General features: G+C 39.4%; 1 protein-coding gene across 1 annotated transcript in view; it reads right to left on the reverse strand.

Moving 5' to 3' along the window:
- The window catches only part of igf1rb (insulin-like growth factor 1b receptor), a 47,057-nt gene that overhangs the window by 25,777 nt on the left and 2,277 nt on the right, over positions 1 to 19,003 (reverse strand). The window contains exon 2 of the mRNA XM_075465466.1: positions 14,654 to 15,217. Coding sequence (XP_075321581.1) covers positions 14,654 to 15,217 — 564 coding nt within the window. The remainder of the gene's footprint in view (positions 1 to 14,653; positions 15,218 to 19,003) is intronic.

A 19,003-nucleotide genomic window follows, 5' to 3' on the forward strand; every position in this document is an offset into this window, starting at 1 on the left:
TTCAGCAGTTGTATGTTACTACTCTTAGGTCCATTAAAGTAACAAAGGAGACTTTGGCAAATTCCTTTGCTCTTTGGCTCCACCTACAGTTTTGGGATGTAACACCACAGTCATAAAAAAAAAATCTATGTGTGAATTCTGAACATGTACATGAACATGAACAATTTGTTGTCATGTTGAAACACAAAGAATTCGAAAACCTACAAAAATGCCAGGCGATCGTAAAGAAAAACAGTCCTGTGCAAAGCTGAAAACCAGAGTCATGATCTGCAGTATCTCAGTCCCCCAGGTGCTCCTGGGCAGTTTCAGGCCTGGAAATGTGCGTCACAGATCTTAAAACTAGTCCAAACAGAACCAGCGGGTAACCTTATGGTAGTTGCTGGGGACAAACATCAGTCAGATCAACCGACACAACACGACAGCTTTAGACAAAAGGAATGTTTGGCATCCCTTTGTTGACTGACTTGGAAAAGACTAGACTTATCAAATGCTTTGGTTTCCCCCTCCCAGAGTCTCCACAGCAGCCACACAATAACTGGGTGGATGATGTTGACCAGGGAGCTATCACATTAGCCGTTTGTTGATACTTGCAGCATTGTGTCGACTTAAGACTGAGACGGATATCACAATGGCTACAGTTCCAAGAGGACAAAGAGAGCTGGAGAAAAAAAACGAAAAAACAATGAAAACAAATACTGGTCTGTCACCTCTCAGAGTTATGTCTAATTCATACAGCAAGACTGCTGAACCCTTACCCACAGACAACTTGCCCTTAACAAATACTCTGCATGCCAACCGGTCAAGAATCATTTAACTGTGTGTAACGGACAAAGAGAAAGGCTCAGACACATTATGAAATAACACAAAACCTTCCGCTCTCATTCAAAACACTTCTCTGAAGAAAATTGTTCTCAGTGAACACAACACGGACAAAATAATGTAGAAAAACCTGCAAGTGTCTGAGGTAGAGCTGCTTATGTAGTATGGAGTAAAAGAAGATAAATGGGAGTATGCTGCTAGACAAACACTTCAAAATATGTTAACAAATCAATAAAATTGTACACCATGTAAAAGATGATTACAACCTACTACTTGTAATTGTTACTTGATACATTAGAATTACTGAGTTTGTGAATCATCCATAAGAGTGACCGAGATGACATACAGTCCCCTCCAAAAGTATTGGAACAGCAAGGTAAATTCCCTTGTTTTTGTTGTTCACTGAAGACATTTGGGTTTAAGATCAAAAGATGAGTATGAGACAAGAGTTCAGAATATCAGCTTTTATTTCCTGGTATTTACATCTAGATATGTTAAACAACTTAGGATATATCACCATTTGTATTACACCACAGCATTTTTTAGGTGAACAAAAGTAAAGGAACAAATAATCTTAAAGTAAGGGCATAGCCCTTGATTGCAATAACTGCCTCAAGCCTGCGACCCATCGACATCACCAAACTGTTGCATTCTTCCTTTGTGATGCTATTCCAGGCTTTTACCGCAGCTTCTTTCAGTTCTTGTTTGTTTCGGGGGGTTTCCCCCTTCAGTCTCCTCTTCAAGAGGTGAAATGCATGTTCTATCGGGTTAAGGTCAGGTGATTGACTTGGCCAGTCTAAAACCTTCCACTTTTTCCCCTTGATGAAGTGCTTTGTTTTATTGGCAGTGTGCTTTGGGTCATTGTCCTGCTGCATGATAAAATTCCTCCCGATTAGTTTGGATGCATTTCTCCGTAAATTGGCAGACAAAATGTTTCTGTACACTTCGGAATTCATTCTGCTGCTACCATCATCAGTTACATCATCAATAAATATTAATGAGCCCGTTCCAGAAGCGGCCATGCATGCCCAAGCCATGACATTACCTCCACCATGCTTCACAGATGAGCTTGTATGCTTCGGATCATAAGCAGTTCCTTTCTTTCTCCACACTTTGGCCTTTCCATCACTTTGGTAGAGATTAATCTTGGTCTCATCAGTCCATAAGATTGTGTTCCAGAACTTTTGCGGCTCATCTCTGTACTTCTTTGCAAATTTCAATCTGGCCTTCTGATTCTTACTGCTGATGAGTGGTTTGAAACTACTGGTGTACTGTTGCTCAGTACACCAGTAGTTTCTTTCTTTTTCAGGACATTCCAAATTGTTGTGCTTGCTATGCCCAATGTTTGTCCAATGGCTCTGATTGATTTTCCTTCTTTTCTAAGCTTCAAAATGGCTTGCTTTTCTCCCATAGACAGCTCTCTGGTCTTCATGTTGGTTTATCCTCTTTAACAAGAAATTCAGTCTTTATAGGTTTAAACATGCAGAGCTATTTAATGTTTGAATAATCAACCTTAAAGGCAACACCTGGTCAACAAGAAACACCTGTCAGTCACATGTTCCAATAGTTTTGCTCACTTAAAAAATGTGTGGGTTCAAACAAAGGGTGGTATGTCCTGAGTTGTTTAACACATCTAGATGTAAATACCAGGAAATAAAAGCTGACATTCTGAACTCTTGTCTCATTCTCATCTTTTGATCTTAAACCCAAATGTCTTCAGTGAACAACAAAAACAAGGGAATTGCCTTGCTGTTCCAATACTTTTGGAGGGGACTGTATACAGCGTTATGAGAAGCTCTAAATTATGTTTAACAATCAAAGTACACGTTTACATTCTGATATGTTATCTGTGGCCTCTTCACAGTACACTTGTCACCAGTTTGAATCCCGAGACGATACCATGTTTATCCTCTTAACAAAATGCTTAATTGTTGGACAGTGTTAAAATCCAGCGAATAAGAACATAGTGGTCAAACGTGGTCAGTGCTGTTCTATATTACTACATCCATCCTGAAGGTATAATGATAACCGTTTACCAAGCACAGCAATTAAAACTTGCACAGCAGATTAAGAGTTTTAAAAGTCGTCACTTTTTTGCCAAACAATTTACAAAACTACAAAATTTAAAACCACGCTCATCTAAACCCAACTGTCAAGCACGGTGGTGGAGCAGTGATGCTTTGGGCTTGTTTTGCAGCCACAAGATCTGGGCACGTTGTGGTTGAGTCGACCACAAACTCCTCTAGAGTCAAATGTGAGGCCGTCTGTCTGACAGCTACAGCTTGACCCATGTTGGGTTATTCAACAGTACAATGATCTCAAGCCAACTGCAACTATACAACAGAATAACTGATAAGAAAAGTCCAGACTTTAAGAGAGCTGTGCACAAATGAATGCCCCCAAACGTTAAGAACCGAGGCTAAATTGTAAAAAGGGAGTGGGCCAAAATTCCTCCACAACAATGCGAGAGGCCGATAACATCATTCAGAAAACAAATGCTTTAAATTAATGCTGCAATAGGTGGCTACAAGCCATTGAATCGTGATGTGTACTTAGTTTTTAACAAAAATGCTTCTGCATTTTAACTTCGTTTTTGTTTTTAATTTTGAAAAATGTCATGTTGTTGCTCATCTGAGGCTATAATCACCAAACTTAAACTTCAGAGTAAAGTATAACATTAAAAGTAATACTTCTATAAATACTCTCATGACATACCTGTTTAAATCAAGCAACACCGAGTTTACTTCATCTAACCTTTGAATTTCTCATTTATACAAGCGATTTTTATAGCAAACATTAAAGTCTGTGAATTAAACTAGGTCTATTAGCAAATGGAGGAATGAAAACTAGGTGAACCCCCTCCTCCTCCCCCAAATAATAAAAAAGACCATGCATATTATTTTCTTATGTTTACTGATGTTCTTTGTCACAATGTTTCACTGCAAGCGTCTTAATGTGCCTTATTTCACACGTTATACTCTATTTCTTTCAATAAAACAGCAGAGTTGTTCTATTATAAACAATCAGTGTTAAACTCTTAAAAGTTGTAAAGGAATTATCCGACCAGCTATCACTCACTTTATTTTGAGCCTAAATGTTTCCATCTAATTAGAGAGTATATAAAGAGATTTGAAAATGTGAAAAATGTAAATCTTTGGATTCCAAATGTTGTGCCACCTCCACAAACAGAGACTGTATCCGAGTTGTCTACATTCCTTTGTATTTGTGTATTGGCTTGGGGAGGGAAGGCAGAAACATTCCTGGAATTTGATGGCATGGATGAATGAGGCAGAGTATCTTAATGGCAGCCTTAAGGCATGTTAGTCAACTTATCACAACCAGAATTCAAGGCCTGGATGTTTGGTGCTTTAACCCAGCTTCCTCTGATAAGCATAGACACTCAAGGTAATCATGTGCTGGTATGCGAGGGGACCAAAGCCAACCGCATGATGGTCTTATCAGAGGCGCAATGGACTGAAATCAAAAGTACAGACAAACAAAGCTTTTCAGCTGACTCCTAAGACACTTTCATTCAAACATGTTGTTCTATAATGTTGCTTGTTTGTAAGAAACTCAAAGAAAAGACCCCTTAAATGACAACAAAATCACAGCCCACGTTCTGATTTGGTCAGAAAGTACCTAACGTATGCTCACAACATGCACATCCGTGTGTTGAAACTTACATAAGCGCACACATGTGCTGAATTATACTAACCACTCACAGACACTATGCATATACACATGAGGCTTTTTGTTTACAAATCACCCAAGCATAAAACCGATCTTTTCTTCTATAGACCAACTGTGATCGCTGTAGAATGAAATAATGGAAAAAGCATCCATAACTAAATATGTTAAATTCAGCCGGCTTTGTACACACAGACAAGAGACTCATCTGAGTCTCTGGTCACAGCTCATCCCAATCGGTGTTAACGGAGCACAATTAAAGGCCACATAATTACAGTAGGCACTTCAACACAGCCAAACCAGTAATGTTCTCTTCCAGGAATTCCAAGGATGGGTGTGACTGTTCACTAAAAGCAGTCATGGATGTGCCTAGTTTACAAAGCAGCCCTTAAAATTACCAGCCCTGACAGCCTTCAGATTCTGGGTCAGGGTAAGGGGTCCTCGAGTAGTTGTGCATAATCATGCTTTGTGAGGCAGCACAACATTTTGTTTACATCTATTGCCGCCGTTCAACAGTCACATTACAGGAAATTCAACATCAAATAGGGAAAAATAACAGCTAACCAACAGCTGATGCCACTTTTGTTACTCTATTGTTTTTCGTTTTTTTTGCTGTTCGATTGAAACAAAAACATATCCATCATGCAAGAATCTTTTAAAAACTTTACTTCCAAAACAAGTCTGATGTTGTTAGAGACATGCAACTCCACACTGTGGATTGAGCGAGGAACAGTAGAACAACACAAAATAAATAAGATGTCAATGCAATGCACAGAAAAACAAGTCAACAGACTGTAGAGGTGAATTAAAATTATGTATCCGAAAGGAGCAACAAGGAGGCCTTTCACGCAATCAGAATCATTCCTCTGAGCCCAAAAGAAATTAAATAACAGCTGGCGCAGGGGTCTTCATTATCCTTTCTGGATGACCCTCTTGTGTCTTTTATTCCTCGTCGAGATGGACTAGACTACAGAGTTGGGGGTCCATCGTCCCTGTGTACAAGTCTCACTACCCAACCAAGAGATTTCTACACAGAATGGAACAATCACACCATCAAATCTAAAAGTGTGCTCGACACCAGTAGATTTTCTGTCACTAATGAAATACGTTAATGACAGACTCTCAATTTGATGGACACGTTGATTGAAACCAATTGTATGCCACTACGGTCGAGTACGACGTTCAATATGCATATTCTCAATGGAGAAAATAGAATATTGAATCCATCAGGTCTGGACAAACATGAGGAACCATATAACATGTTTCCACCATGGGGGAGGTTGTAAAACACCTAGCTTTAGCTGCTGCCAACATGAGGACCATCGAACAAGCATTATCGATGCTTCCTCAAAACTTTCAACAACCTGACAATTACATTTGAATACATTCAAAGAACTGCATGTTTATTTCAAATTCATTCAAACTTTGACTTTTGTAAAAACTGACAGCCCCAAGATTTGCAGTTTAAGAAGACAGTTTAAGCGTCCCTATTACCAGTTTATGAAAACTTTCCTGCTTTTGACAATATTCACCTGGAATTTCAATTAAAAAAAACCTTTATTGCATCAATTAGGTTTAAGGGCCAGATAAATTCCTAAAGAATGATAGTCTTTCTTACCTAAGCAGTTTTATTAGTTTTTAACCCTATAAAATCACATTTCCAAAGCCTTCTTTGACTCATAATAATCAAAGGAGCTTAATGAAAGATTAATAAATATACATATATATATACACACACACACACACACATACATACATATATATATATATATACACACACACACATACATACATATATATATATACACACACACATATCAGTTTTTTATATACATATATATATATATATATATATATATATATATATATAAAAACATTGCTAATTGATACATTTCCTCAAAATGTCTGATGCAGCTGGCGATCAGGAGAAAGAGACGCACTTGTTACCACCCATTCATCTTGCTTATGAGGCTTCACAGCGGGTTACTTTGACCCCGCTGACTCAGAGACTCTGACTCAGAGTCCTTCTCTGTCACACTGGGTTTCACTGTCACCAAATAAACAAGTTATGAGCTTACAGCTAGTTGAGAAAAGAAAAAAGGAAACGTCATTTTCTTTCATCTTCAGTAGATAGCAGCATGCAATAGAAGACGACAATGAAAAGATGCAACCAGAAATCAAGAGGAAACGGCCTGTTAAATGTATGCAGTTTTCCATGCTGACAGACATGTTAACTAGCAATTCATTGTAAGCTCCATTGTGGGTAGAAAGGACACATCCACAAATATAAAAAGGCACTGACCAGATGTATGTAGATGTTCTTTGAGTTAGAAACAAATTTGAAAAACCTGGACAGGCATGGTTATTAAATCTTACCATGATATGTCAAAACGTTTTGACTAATAACTAAATAAATGTCGGTAATATCCGTCCTTTGTGACATCTTAGTTTAGGTACTCGTTCACATTCATACCAGGTAATGAACAACAAGCAACCACAAGATCCCAAGCCTTCTTCATCTATCACCAGATTAGTATGCATCAAGTGTGCCAGTGGGTGTCCGTCCTCGGTACATGATGGTATGGGGCTAATCATAGCAGAGATTAGACAGACAACAGCAGGAGCTAATAGTTACAGGGCTTCCTTCAGCCATAATCAGAGGCATCGGGTCACACAAGTCAGATTGTCAAATGACCTCTCTGCTGAGCTGGGCTCCGCTGACTTTCATTTTCACTGATCAAAAATACCTCCTCTATTTTCCGTATTAGCTTACATAACCTATGCACCTTATGATGTCACTCCGTGGTCACTTTGTGTGGTGTAGATGAGTGAAGGCCTCGCCGCCATGCACTACTGAGCCAACAAATGTTTTTTTTGTTTGTTTTTGTTGATAAAGCCACTCCTGCACAGTACAAATCTTTACTTTTAAAAATAATACCACAGAAAATTGTCTTTAGGAGTCCATTTATATGTGGACACAATCTCTTCTTTTAAACGTTTGCAAATACAAGTTACTGCTTTGTAAAAAATATAGGCTTTTAGACTATATTTTACTCACGTTTCCAGGTCGATTTTAGCGCAATACGTTTTTTTTTAATGTGATCCCATAATTAAGAAATTAACGAAATTTCTTCATTTCCTTCCTCTAGCTGGTTAGGGGTCAGTTGAAGGTGCAACTTAAGACCAAGTTAAGGAGAGATATGAATCAGTAATGGATAAGATTAGGCCAGCCTGAGTGTCATCCATGAGAAGGAATCACTGCTGTTTGCTCAGAGCCGACCATAAGCAACAAAGAAGGTCGGACAGTACCTGCCCATCAAAGATGGACAATGACCCAAAACAAACAGCCACATTATCTCGGGAATGTTTGAAGGTAAAGAAGAAAAGTATTCTGCTATGGCCAAGTCAAGCACCTGAATTCAACCTGACTGTACATATTGAATATTATTCCCAATCAGAATGAAAAAACAGCATGTGTGGAGCTGCAGTTAAGGCCTGGCAATCTGCAAAGGTTTGCTTGTGAAAATGGTTTCAGACATCAGACACAGATGGTCTGAAAAAGATTTTCCATTAAAAAAAAAATATATATATATATAAAAGGTCATTTTACTTGAGCATATGTTAGTTTGTCCAATTAAATTTGAGAATCCGAAAAAGAGGTTTCTCCATATCAAAAGACTTCCTCTTATTTGGATGTGGACATTAAGAAAGAGTTCAAGTCCAGCAGAGACGATAAACAACTGAAAAAAACTGTTCAGGTGAAGAAAATCCCTGTTCACATTAAGCAAAAACAAGCAACCCAAAATCAGCTGTCTAAGACACACAATTTAAACGAGGCTACAAACACAACAAGCTTCAACAATGTGCATTAAGCTAAACAAAAAACCTACAGATATGAAATGAAGAAATGAAATAAAAGTGACTGAATTATTATCCATCGTCTTGATCAACAGGAAACTCCAGAACTTAATGAAATTTGTCAAAATACCAAGTATTTCCAAGTAAACACACTGACAGTATGACAAATGACAATTGAGTTTAAGAACATCGGCTAAATGTGTGTCGTGCGAAAAGATCACAAAAGTGTCATCACTGTCCTAAATTAAATTTATTACAATATTTTCAGAACATTTAAGTCCCATGAACAAATGCTTATAAAATCAAGTAAATATATATTTTTTAAAAAATACTGTTCCTTTAGAGCAAAAAGAAAAATACACAAATATTAAAGACACATGTAATCTGAATTTAACACGATTTAATACTTTTTAAGGTCTTATTTTCAGGAAAATTGATTTACGACTTCTTTAAGGAGCCGCGGCCACCCTGTATGAATACAACCGTCAACACATAAGAGCAGAGCTAAAAATGTCATTACACATAAACATTGACAGCATATTCAAATTTCACATGATCGAGATTATCAATAAAGAAAATAATATTGTAATAGTATTTTTTCGCCGTATCACCTATCCCTTATAGACACGCACACACACACACACACACACACATATATATATATATACATCTGGTATGAGCAGATTCTAGACTATATTTCACCGATTCTAATTCAAGTTATACTGTTAAGTCAGGAAACAATTTCCCGAAATAGCCCAATTTATTTCCGCGACGGATTTCTGACTAAAGTTAGGCCATATCAGAAAGCAGAACAGAACTTTTTCTTTTTTCTACCCCAACAATCAGTATCTGAAAATCTAAAGAGATTAGTCCAGCCATCCCAGCTCGTACCCATTTATCACAACAAGTCTTTTTAATGTGTCTTTTTTTTTTAACTCTACCAAGTCAAAAACATGTAAATCCTTACAACGCAATCATGACCTCATTTATAAATTGTTATAGATTAATATCGACATATCTACCGTCCCTTGACATGAGCATTACTTTTCCATCCTTATAACAATGTCCACTGACGTATCAGCCCCAAACTATAAGATCAGAGAATCCTGTTGCACAGGCTGGAAAACTGGGTTGGACTTTCTGGAGCGGTCCTTAACTGGTTCAGGTCCTACTTAGAAGGCCGGAGTTATTTTGTTATAATTGGCAGCTATGAATCTGAGCGAGTGGCCATGACTTGTGGAGTCCCCCAGGGGTCAATTCTTGGACCTCTTCTGTTTAACTTGTATATGCTCCCTGTGGGTCAGATATTGCAGAAATTTAACATCAATTATCACAGTTATGCAGACGATACACAACTTTATGTGTCTCTGTCACCGGACGACTGCAGCCCAGCAGACGTACTGTGTCAGTGTCTGGAGGAAGTAAACACCTGGATGAGAGAGAATTTTCTACAATTAAATGAAGACAAAACTGAGATCATTCTGTTTGGTAGCAAAGAGAAGAGGGTCAGCGTTGGTAAATATCTTGAGACTCGGGACCTTACAATCACTGACCAACTTCGTAACCTCGGAGTGTTGATAGACTCAGATCTGACTTTCAGCAGCCACATCAAAGCTGTCACCAAGGCAGCTTTTTACCACCTCAGAAATATCAACAGAATTAAAGGTTTCCTCTCCCAAAAAGACCAGGAGAAACTCATCCATGCATTCATCTCCAGTAGACTCCATTACTGTAATGCTCTTTTAACTGGACTTCCCAAAAAGAGCATTAAACATCTGCAGCTCATCCAGAACGCTGCTGCTGGAGTTTTAACCCGGACTAAGAGATCTGAACACATCGCACCAGTTTTAAAATCTTTACACTGGCTTCCAGTCAGTCACAGAATAGATTTTAAAAGCCTGCTGATGGTTTACAAATCCCAGAATGGTTTAGGCCCAAAATACATCTGTGATATGTTCAGAGAATATAAACCCAGCAGAGCTCTGAGATCCAAGGACTCAGGTCAGCTGGTCCAGTCCAGAGTCCAGACTAAACATGGAGAAGCAGCATTTAGCTGTTATGCTGCAAACAAGTGGAACAAACTGCCAGTGGAGATCAAACTTTCACCAAATGCAGACATTTTTAAATACAGGTTAAAAACATTTCTTTTCTCATGTGTTTATGCATGAAATCTGCTTGTTTTTAAATTCATTTAAATAATTTTCTTTGTTTCTCTTTATATTCTTTTATGTATTCTTAATGCTTCTTCCACTCCCTGCTGCAATGCTTTTATTTTATGTAAAGCACTTTGAATTGTTTTGTACATGAAATGTTTCCCGCAGCGTATTATAGTTAAGGCGGCCGCCTTAGCGAACTCGCACTGCCGCCATGCCAACGTTCCCCCCCAAAAAAAAAAAAAAAATTTATATATATATATATTTTTTTTAATTTTTTTTTTTTTTTTTTAAACGAAGTTATAATGCTTTGCCAGGCTCAGACATTAAAAGACAGCATTGATAACATTGAATTGCGACACCTACTGGTTGTTAATGTAAATAGTTAATAATGTAAATAAAAAAGTGTTACAGCTCTTAAACAGCTTCGTTATTGCTCCAACAGCCCCCGTCCCCCGCCAACGACTCACCACCTTGACTAAGCAATTTCCTGCGGGAAACACTGCAATGTGCTATACAAATAAATTTGATTTGATTTGATATAATGAATATTAATGCACAAACAGTGACGTGTTGGGTACGGTAAATTATGCGAACAACAGGTTAAGAAACAACTCTGAAAACACTCCTTGTTTAATGTGTAATCCCTTAAACCAGAGGTTAATAGAAGACAAGAATTCCTTCCAGTAAATCCCAGACCTACTTCGTACTTTAATGATGTACTTTCATCTCCTCAGACCGTACAAAGCAACGGAAAAACATCCCCCCATGCTGTTCAATGTGTGAGCATGTGTGTCTGAGAGAGTGAGAGAGAGTGTGAGTCGAACGACACGCTTGCTTCCCAGCATGTACAGGCATGGCTCTTCTTTGGAAAAAGCCAATGGGTTATGAATGAGACAAAACACCCAAACCAGATTCCGAAAAACAAATGAGGGAAGTAAACACAGGAGAATGTAGCCCCCACCACCACAGCTTAAAAACTTTCCCACAGATGGATATAGGCTTTGAACCTTCTTTTCCCCGTCAGTTTTATGAATGAGTTCAGGCTAAAGGCATGCCCTTTATATAAACTCAATGAAAACAGGCTTAGCACTTTTCCCTTCCATCACATATTGATCCAATGAATGACTGGCTGTGGAAATAAAATGCCTCTGAATACAAACCGACTTTCATGCCGGCACAGCAGAAGGCTTGTATAGCTAGGCACACATTTAAACAATAGATCCCAGATAAGATTACTGAAGCCTGATACAGGGCGTTATCACAGTAGACAAATGACAGCCATGATAACAAGGCCCTTTATGGCCGCAGTGTTTGCTGCTCCAAGTAGAAAACCAATTAAACGGTAACTGGCTTTAGGGAATATTTGATGAACACACAGGAGTACATGTTATACATGTAGACAGCCTCTGATCTGTAGGTACCAGACCTGCCAGACAACTCGAAGGAATAAGCACCGTTTGGTCAGCTAGCTCAACCCCTAAAACGATTGGCCTTCCTCACTTTAATGAAGCCTGGGTTTACTACCACCAGACTTCTCCAATAAATTGTCTAATAAATAGCACAACAATGCAGTCTCTGCAGTGAGAGCATTTGTGCTCGTGCTGTCTGAGATCAATTCTGTTTAAAGGTAGTTGTAGCAGCGACTGATTGCCCGTTTGCCCTGGCTGAAGCAATCCCTCTGGAGCCTGCTAGACTCCTGGAGACTCTTTCATAGGGTCACTCTTTCACTTTTTCTATATTTAGTCAAGCCCTGAAGTGTCTCTTCTCCTTTGCCAGGTCGGGCCCTGAAAAAATGCTAGGGACCAAACAGGAAAAATTAAATGGGCTAGACACTGTGGGGCAAGTGTGGTGAAATCATCCTGACACCCGTGCCTTGGGATGGCTGCAATTTTAAAAGGACTTTTTACCCAGACAATACTTGAACAGTGCTGGTACAGTATAGTGGAGCAGTATGAAGGACTGGAACTGCCATAAACCCAAATAAACACGCGCATAACAAACAAGATATCAAACATTTTCCTCTATCAACAAATGACTAAATCAATAAAGGAAATGCAAAGACAAAGCAAATATATAGGAGTACAAAATTAAAGCCGATATAACCAACTTATTTCACATTCCATGCATTATTTTTCTTATATCTTTCAGCATGTATATACAGTATCTTTTTAATATATATTTTTTAATCTTCTACTTATTATATTTTATTTCATGTTTATTGCTGTTTGCACCAGGGATAAGAGGGAAACACTTCAATTCTCTATATGTCCAGTACATATGGCAACATTAATAATAAAGTTGACTCGACTTGATTAATCATTACACAGATATTGTTTGCTGTATTTTAGTAGCCTTTATTGGGATTGTTAATTTCCTTCTCGTCTAGTCAATTTTACCTTATCAAGCAGACAATTAATTTTTGTGCATCTACTCAGAATCTGCCCATCTGCATCGTGAAGCATCTAATATATCATCATTTTTTTCCCACCGCAAATGTGCATTAGGCAAGGCAAGGCAAGGCAATTTTATTTATAGAGCACAATTCATACACAGGGCAATTCAAAGTGCTTTACAGCTACATAAAATCACAAGAAGGCAATAAAACCATTAAAAAGGAATAAAAAAAATAAAAGAAAGAAATTAAAAAAGAAAGAAATTTAAAACCCATTAAAATAATCATTAATTAATTAAAAAGTGAAGAGTGCAGATAAAATACTTTCAGGTGTCATATGCACAGCTAAATAGAACTGTTTTCAGCCTGGATTTAAACATTGTCAGAGTTGAGGCCTGTCTCACATCTTCTGGAAGACTGTTCCAGATTTTAGGGGCATAAAACTGAAACGCAGCCTCACCTAGTTTAGTCCTGACTAGCAGTAACAGATGTGTGTTGAGGCAGTCCCTTGCACAGCAGCACTGGTGAAAGACGAAAGTTTATCGTCAAGATATTTAGAATTAGTTGATGGCCGTTTTTGAATAATATCAAAATGTGTCTTTTATCATCCTCTCTCTCGGGAGAAAAACACAGGATGTAATCTTAACAGAGAGGAGACAGAAAGATGGTCTTTTATCAGGAGAAACTCCATTATTTCTATGAAGTGTACGACTCGGCCTCCTCTCCACTAATTGCTTGAGCGTAGACAAAAACTTGTTATGTTTATCGTGCAGCAGGTGGCCTTGCTACATGTGGAGACATAACTGTTGATGCTGAATTCATCTGGGTCATTATCTCTATGATGACTGGTTAAACTGACACTTTATCTCCTTCAATGAAAGACATAAACAATCAACTTTTTTTTCTCCCAGTCTAATGCAAGCAGACGAGAAGAGTTGGGATTTTAATGTGGACTGTCATTTTCCTGCATGCAAAAGGAGTGATAAACCATGCAAGTTCTTCTCTTTCACCTGACACCCCCTCCAATGATCCAACACATCCTACTCCAATTCATTCCACCTCCTCTTTTCTTTTCCAGCATGCCCACACTCTTGTCACTCCAACAACCCACAAAGCAGCCCAGGCGTATGAGCTCCTGTCAGGAGCTTTGTTCTTTGCCTGTTCACATGTGTGCGCACATGTAAATCCGTCCATGCCGCGAGTGTGTTTGATGACGATGACTGCATGCCGTCCCAGGCCGGTCCTGCGACAGTTCCATGTCACAAGACTAAAAACATCAACATGCTGAGTCTGCAGCAAGGCGCCAGTCACCAGGGAAACAATTCAGCTAGACACACACACATTCAGTCAGCCAAAACACATCGTCTGAAAGGCACCAGCAAAACAAGTCGTCTGAAACTCTAAAACGCTGCAGACCTTCACACAAAAGGCAGCATTCCTCCTCTTAGAACTTGAGCAGTTTAATCAAACTCCTTTAATTTGTTTTTCATAAGGTGTGAACAATTGAACTGAACTACAACTTTAATGTGTGAGCCGTTGTGTTGTTGCATTACAAGCCCTCCCCAGCGCTCCTTTTTTTCTCGCAGTCAAAACACAACAGTAAAAGTGACAGGTTGCAGGCTGTATTTCTGTTCATTATGCTCCAAAACTTTGCCTCTACACAAACCAGGCCAAAGGCTAGAATTTCTGCACGATCCAATTCAAATCCCTGGTGGGCTGTCATGTGTGAGAGTCAGCTTACCTTTCTGGCAATGATTGGAATTCCAGCAGCGGTAGTTGTAGTTGTTGTTGAACACGGTCTTTCTGCACAGAGGATTGTTCTCCATGATGCCCGGACAAACGTCACTGCACTCTTTGGACTGCTTGTTCCCGGCGACGTAATTGTTGAACTCTGCGTCCATGATGAGGGACCAGTCTATGGAGTCCAGGTAGCAGAGCTCTGGGTTCTTCTCAATGCGGATGGCACCGCGAGTGATGTTCCTCAGGTTGTACAGGCCAATGTCTTTCAGGCTGGTCATCTCGAAGATCACCAGAGCGTAATTATAAAAGAGGTTACGACCGCGGATGACGGCGAGGTTGGGAAAGAGCGTGCTCAGACTGTCCAAACCAGACACCCTGAATAGCAGCAGATAGTCAGTGATCATGGTCAGCTTGGGAAAGCTGAGGGAGCGGAACACCTCCTGATTAATGTTGTTGTTTTTGTCACCGATGAGGAGGATCTGCAAGTAGCCCTCCACCACTGTGCAGTTCTCCAGACGCCTGAATTCACTGATGTCATTGCCAATATCGATGCTGGGACCACAAACTGCAAGGGGGATAAAATAAAAAGAGGGTGAACCGTCATTACCTCCCATCAACTTCACAAGTAATACAAATATTGACCACGTTTCTTAGTTCTATGCCTCTACTTGATGCTCTCCTCAGTGTTAAAAATGTCATAATCACAGTATGATTAAATCAAACAGTCCTGCCTAATCTTTAGAAACAAAGTAGCAAAAAAAAACGTGTTAACTATAACACTACCAAAAACAATGTTCTCCATTCCTGAAATAGTGATACTTATAAAAAGAAATATAACTAATACATTTTTTAAATATTGACAGTACACTTGAGCTGTGCGGTTGTTGGCAGAACACGTTTGCCTTCCAGGCTTTTCAAAGAAACCTAACATGGAGAGACAAAGTAAACAATTGAGTCAGGTTTGATTCAAGCTTAAGTTAACAACCCCATAAAGTCTCAATTGCTCTGTCGTTGCATCCACCTCTTAAGCACTCAAGAGACTCGTTTCAATGTATGCTTTTACCAAGCTCTCAAAGCACAACATCAAAGGACTACACGCTTTTCTGCTATAAAAGACATCATCCATAAAACTTGTGCATGCTGTGTGTGGACCAAACACCATGAATGGGATCAAACTTGTCAAAGGGCAAAAGTCGTAATGGAGAGATTTTGTGAATGCTTTGGCAATTTCACTGTTATTCATGAGACAACAGGGAATACAGCCAACAGTTCGGTAAGTACAACAGTGGTCCATGCTAAATGCTAACATATACACACTCAGTATACTTCCATGCACAGAGGAGTCCCAGTATGGTTATAGCTTGGCTGAGCTAGTTAAAAAAAACAACTGTCCATGTCCCAGTATACAAGAATAAGAGAGGAATCAATTTATTTATTGAAATTAGTCAGATTCCAAGACGATAGGGGGGGATTTTTCCATTGTATTAAGCTGGTTTTCCTTACAGTTCTTCACATTTTCATAAGTGCAGTGCATTTCCCTTAGCGTTATTTTCTGTTGTTGCTGGCTTCTTTATTTTCTTTTTAATCCGTAAACAAGCTTATTTTGTCACTTCCAGGTCAAATCAACTGGGAAATTTAATTTAACACAATTTCAGATTTGGACTGTTTTTATTGTTATCTTCACAACTGTCCACACAGACATCCTGATCTTTAACAGGTATCACGTTATCAGGCTTAATAGATCGGTTTGATCACAAAGTTTAAATTTCCCTTCAATTCTTACTAATCCAATAAATGTGTGTTTTGAAATGTCAATCCAGTCAACAGATGAGAAGCTGTTGTGCACAAAACCTCTAAAGTTAAAGTTAATCTCAGAGTGGCACCGCACACAAGATGATTAGAACAACAGATCTGAAAATCACAGTGGGAATCACCAAATGTTGTGCCAAACTATTATGTGGATGTTGTTATACTTTTAAAAAGAGACATTAAGTGATGAACTAGGACATCTCTGGAGTTGCAGAGATTCCATTCCATTCCATAGTTGTTTAGATATTTCAGTTTAGACGCTACAAAAACAGGAACCATGTTGTTAACATAGATAAAAACAGTGTTTTCCAACTTCAGTGTGGCCTCCCCACCCACCTGTACTAGTATTTGAATCCACTATGCTCTAGCGAATTAAGAATTTGCTGAGAGCAGAAATTAAATGTCTTGGCTTTAGATCAAAGGCCAGATAACAAAGGACAGTTGTCTGCTCTTTGATGTGAACAAATTGCAAAAACATGCATTCCCGTGCTTTTATGTTCACTGAAGAGTAGTACCGGTTACAGTAACCTCTTTAGAAGTTTGTTGTTGTTTATTATAGCTTGTTGTCTGTGATTGTATTCAGACAAAGACTTATTGTTAATCCAACCAACAACAGTCTAGAGTGTATTTGACCTTTATGCTGTGTGGCCACTGACTTATGTAAACCTGCATGTGGAAAAGTTTGGTGCGGCAAGATGGTAACGACTGCTGATGATAGGTGGAGTGTTTACATTTCAAACGCTTTCTCCCACCTGGACAATGTGCTCTAAACAATACTCAGCCTGAAGCCCCAGCGGCACCCACAGAAACATGGAGGCCATTATCGCACATCACTGTGAGGATTTAGACTTCAAAAGCTGGAGGGCAGTGAGTCATGGAAAACTCACACCACACAGCAAACAGGTTGCCACACTACTACTTTTATGTTGGTCTATAAATTTTAACCATATGAATGTGAAGCAGAGTCAAAGATTAGGGATTCCCGGCAAATAACTTAAGCGCTTTCTTTTTTTGTTATGACGGCATAGTATAATTTTTTTTTAAAGTTAAGCATGTAAACAACCGTAAACCGTTTTTCCAGAGACTGCCCCAAAAGCAAAAGCATGATTGGAAGGCATTGTTCAATGCACTTCACTTCCCCGTGACATGATGCGCTAAGGATCTGCATAGAGTTCTGCATTCGCTCTGCGCTGGTAATCGCACAGCCCCACAAACGCTTGTCTATTTGTAACTTTTCTCCGCCACATGGGGGCATTTTTCAAAATATGTAGAACATCTTGCAATGTAGGCCTCTCTTGTTTGTTTGCATACATATGCACACACACGCAGACATATATACATGCATAAAGCGGGCTATGAGCTGTGACTTTTTCAACCCAAACTGTTGACGGTTTTAGTTGTTTTTTTGACGGGGCCTTTGGTGGGATTTAAGGCAGGAGGAGTACTGGCATGGTGGTTATGTCTCTCTCTATAATCTACTTGTCAGCGCACACTGTCAGCAGCCCTCAGCAAGCTGCATACCTGTTAATACACTCCCAACAGGCACACTGCCTAGTGACGTTACATCACCACAGCCTCAACGCTTCACCCTCTGTGGCCTCTCTGCAGCACCAGCATGGCCACCTTTCATGGGAACTGCCCCTGATCATGCTCGTGAAAATCCCAAACAAAAGTCTCCAGTCAACATGCACATCTTCGCACCAGTTAAGTGAAAATGCCATTGGCAGGTGTAGCAGCTTATTAACTCCCCCTCGCTTTCCTTCCACACTGACAGATTTTAAACAGCTGAGTACACAAGCCTATCTCTACAGCTTTGATGAGCCTCCAGATCACATATTTACTTTTGATAACCTTTATGAAGCCGGCCGCGGCAACCAACTATCAGCAGAAATCTACTATAAGCCATGTGAGACAAAAAAAAAAAAAATAGAAAACATAATATGCCCTCTAAGCTGGTGCTTCATCCACTACCACTAGACTGCAGCAAGTCTGTTTACTCCTCATTTCCATCCTGTTTGTGACAGACTGCCCGAGGGAGAAAGCGCATTCGTAAATACTTTTCCACATGAGAGGCAAGGTGAGAAGAAATGCACAGGAAAGCTTTAGCAACAGATCACTCCTGACAGAGAAAACTTGTTTGGTTGATCTGAGAAGCAGTAGGGCTGAATCTGGTTAACCCAAACCTGCCAGCTTCCCTTAAGTCCCATCTGATACAGTAAACCAGCAGGAATGCTCAGAGTTTAGCCACACAAGAAATATTTAGACAGCTCCACACTGGAGTTAGAATAAATGTAGGATTTCGATGGAAGAACCTCACTGCTGCTCCCAGGTTTGTCCTGTGACCACTGGGGCTAACAGTAAACCCTATAACACACAGTTCACAAGCTCCTCACTCTTTCCAATCAACAGAACTTAGTCTGTTTTGCTTGTGAATGTACTTTGGCTTGTTCTATTTTAAAACCCAGACCCTGGTTCAGTCCCGTAAACCACCCCTCCCCAACATGTCATAATGAATGGGATGAATCAGGAAGCCTAGTTTACG

This window comes from Odontesthes bonariensis, chromosome 1 (assembly GCF_027942865.1).
Source record: "Odontesthes bonariensis isolate fOdoBon6 chromosome 1, fOdoBon6.hap1, whole genome shotgun sequence".
Taxonomy (NCBI): Eukaryota; Metazoa; Chordata; class Actinopteri; order Atheriniformes; family Atherinopsidae; genus Odontesthes; species Odontesthes bonariensis.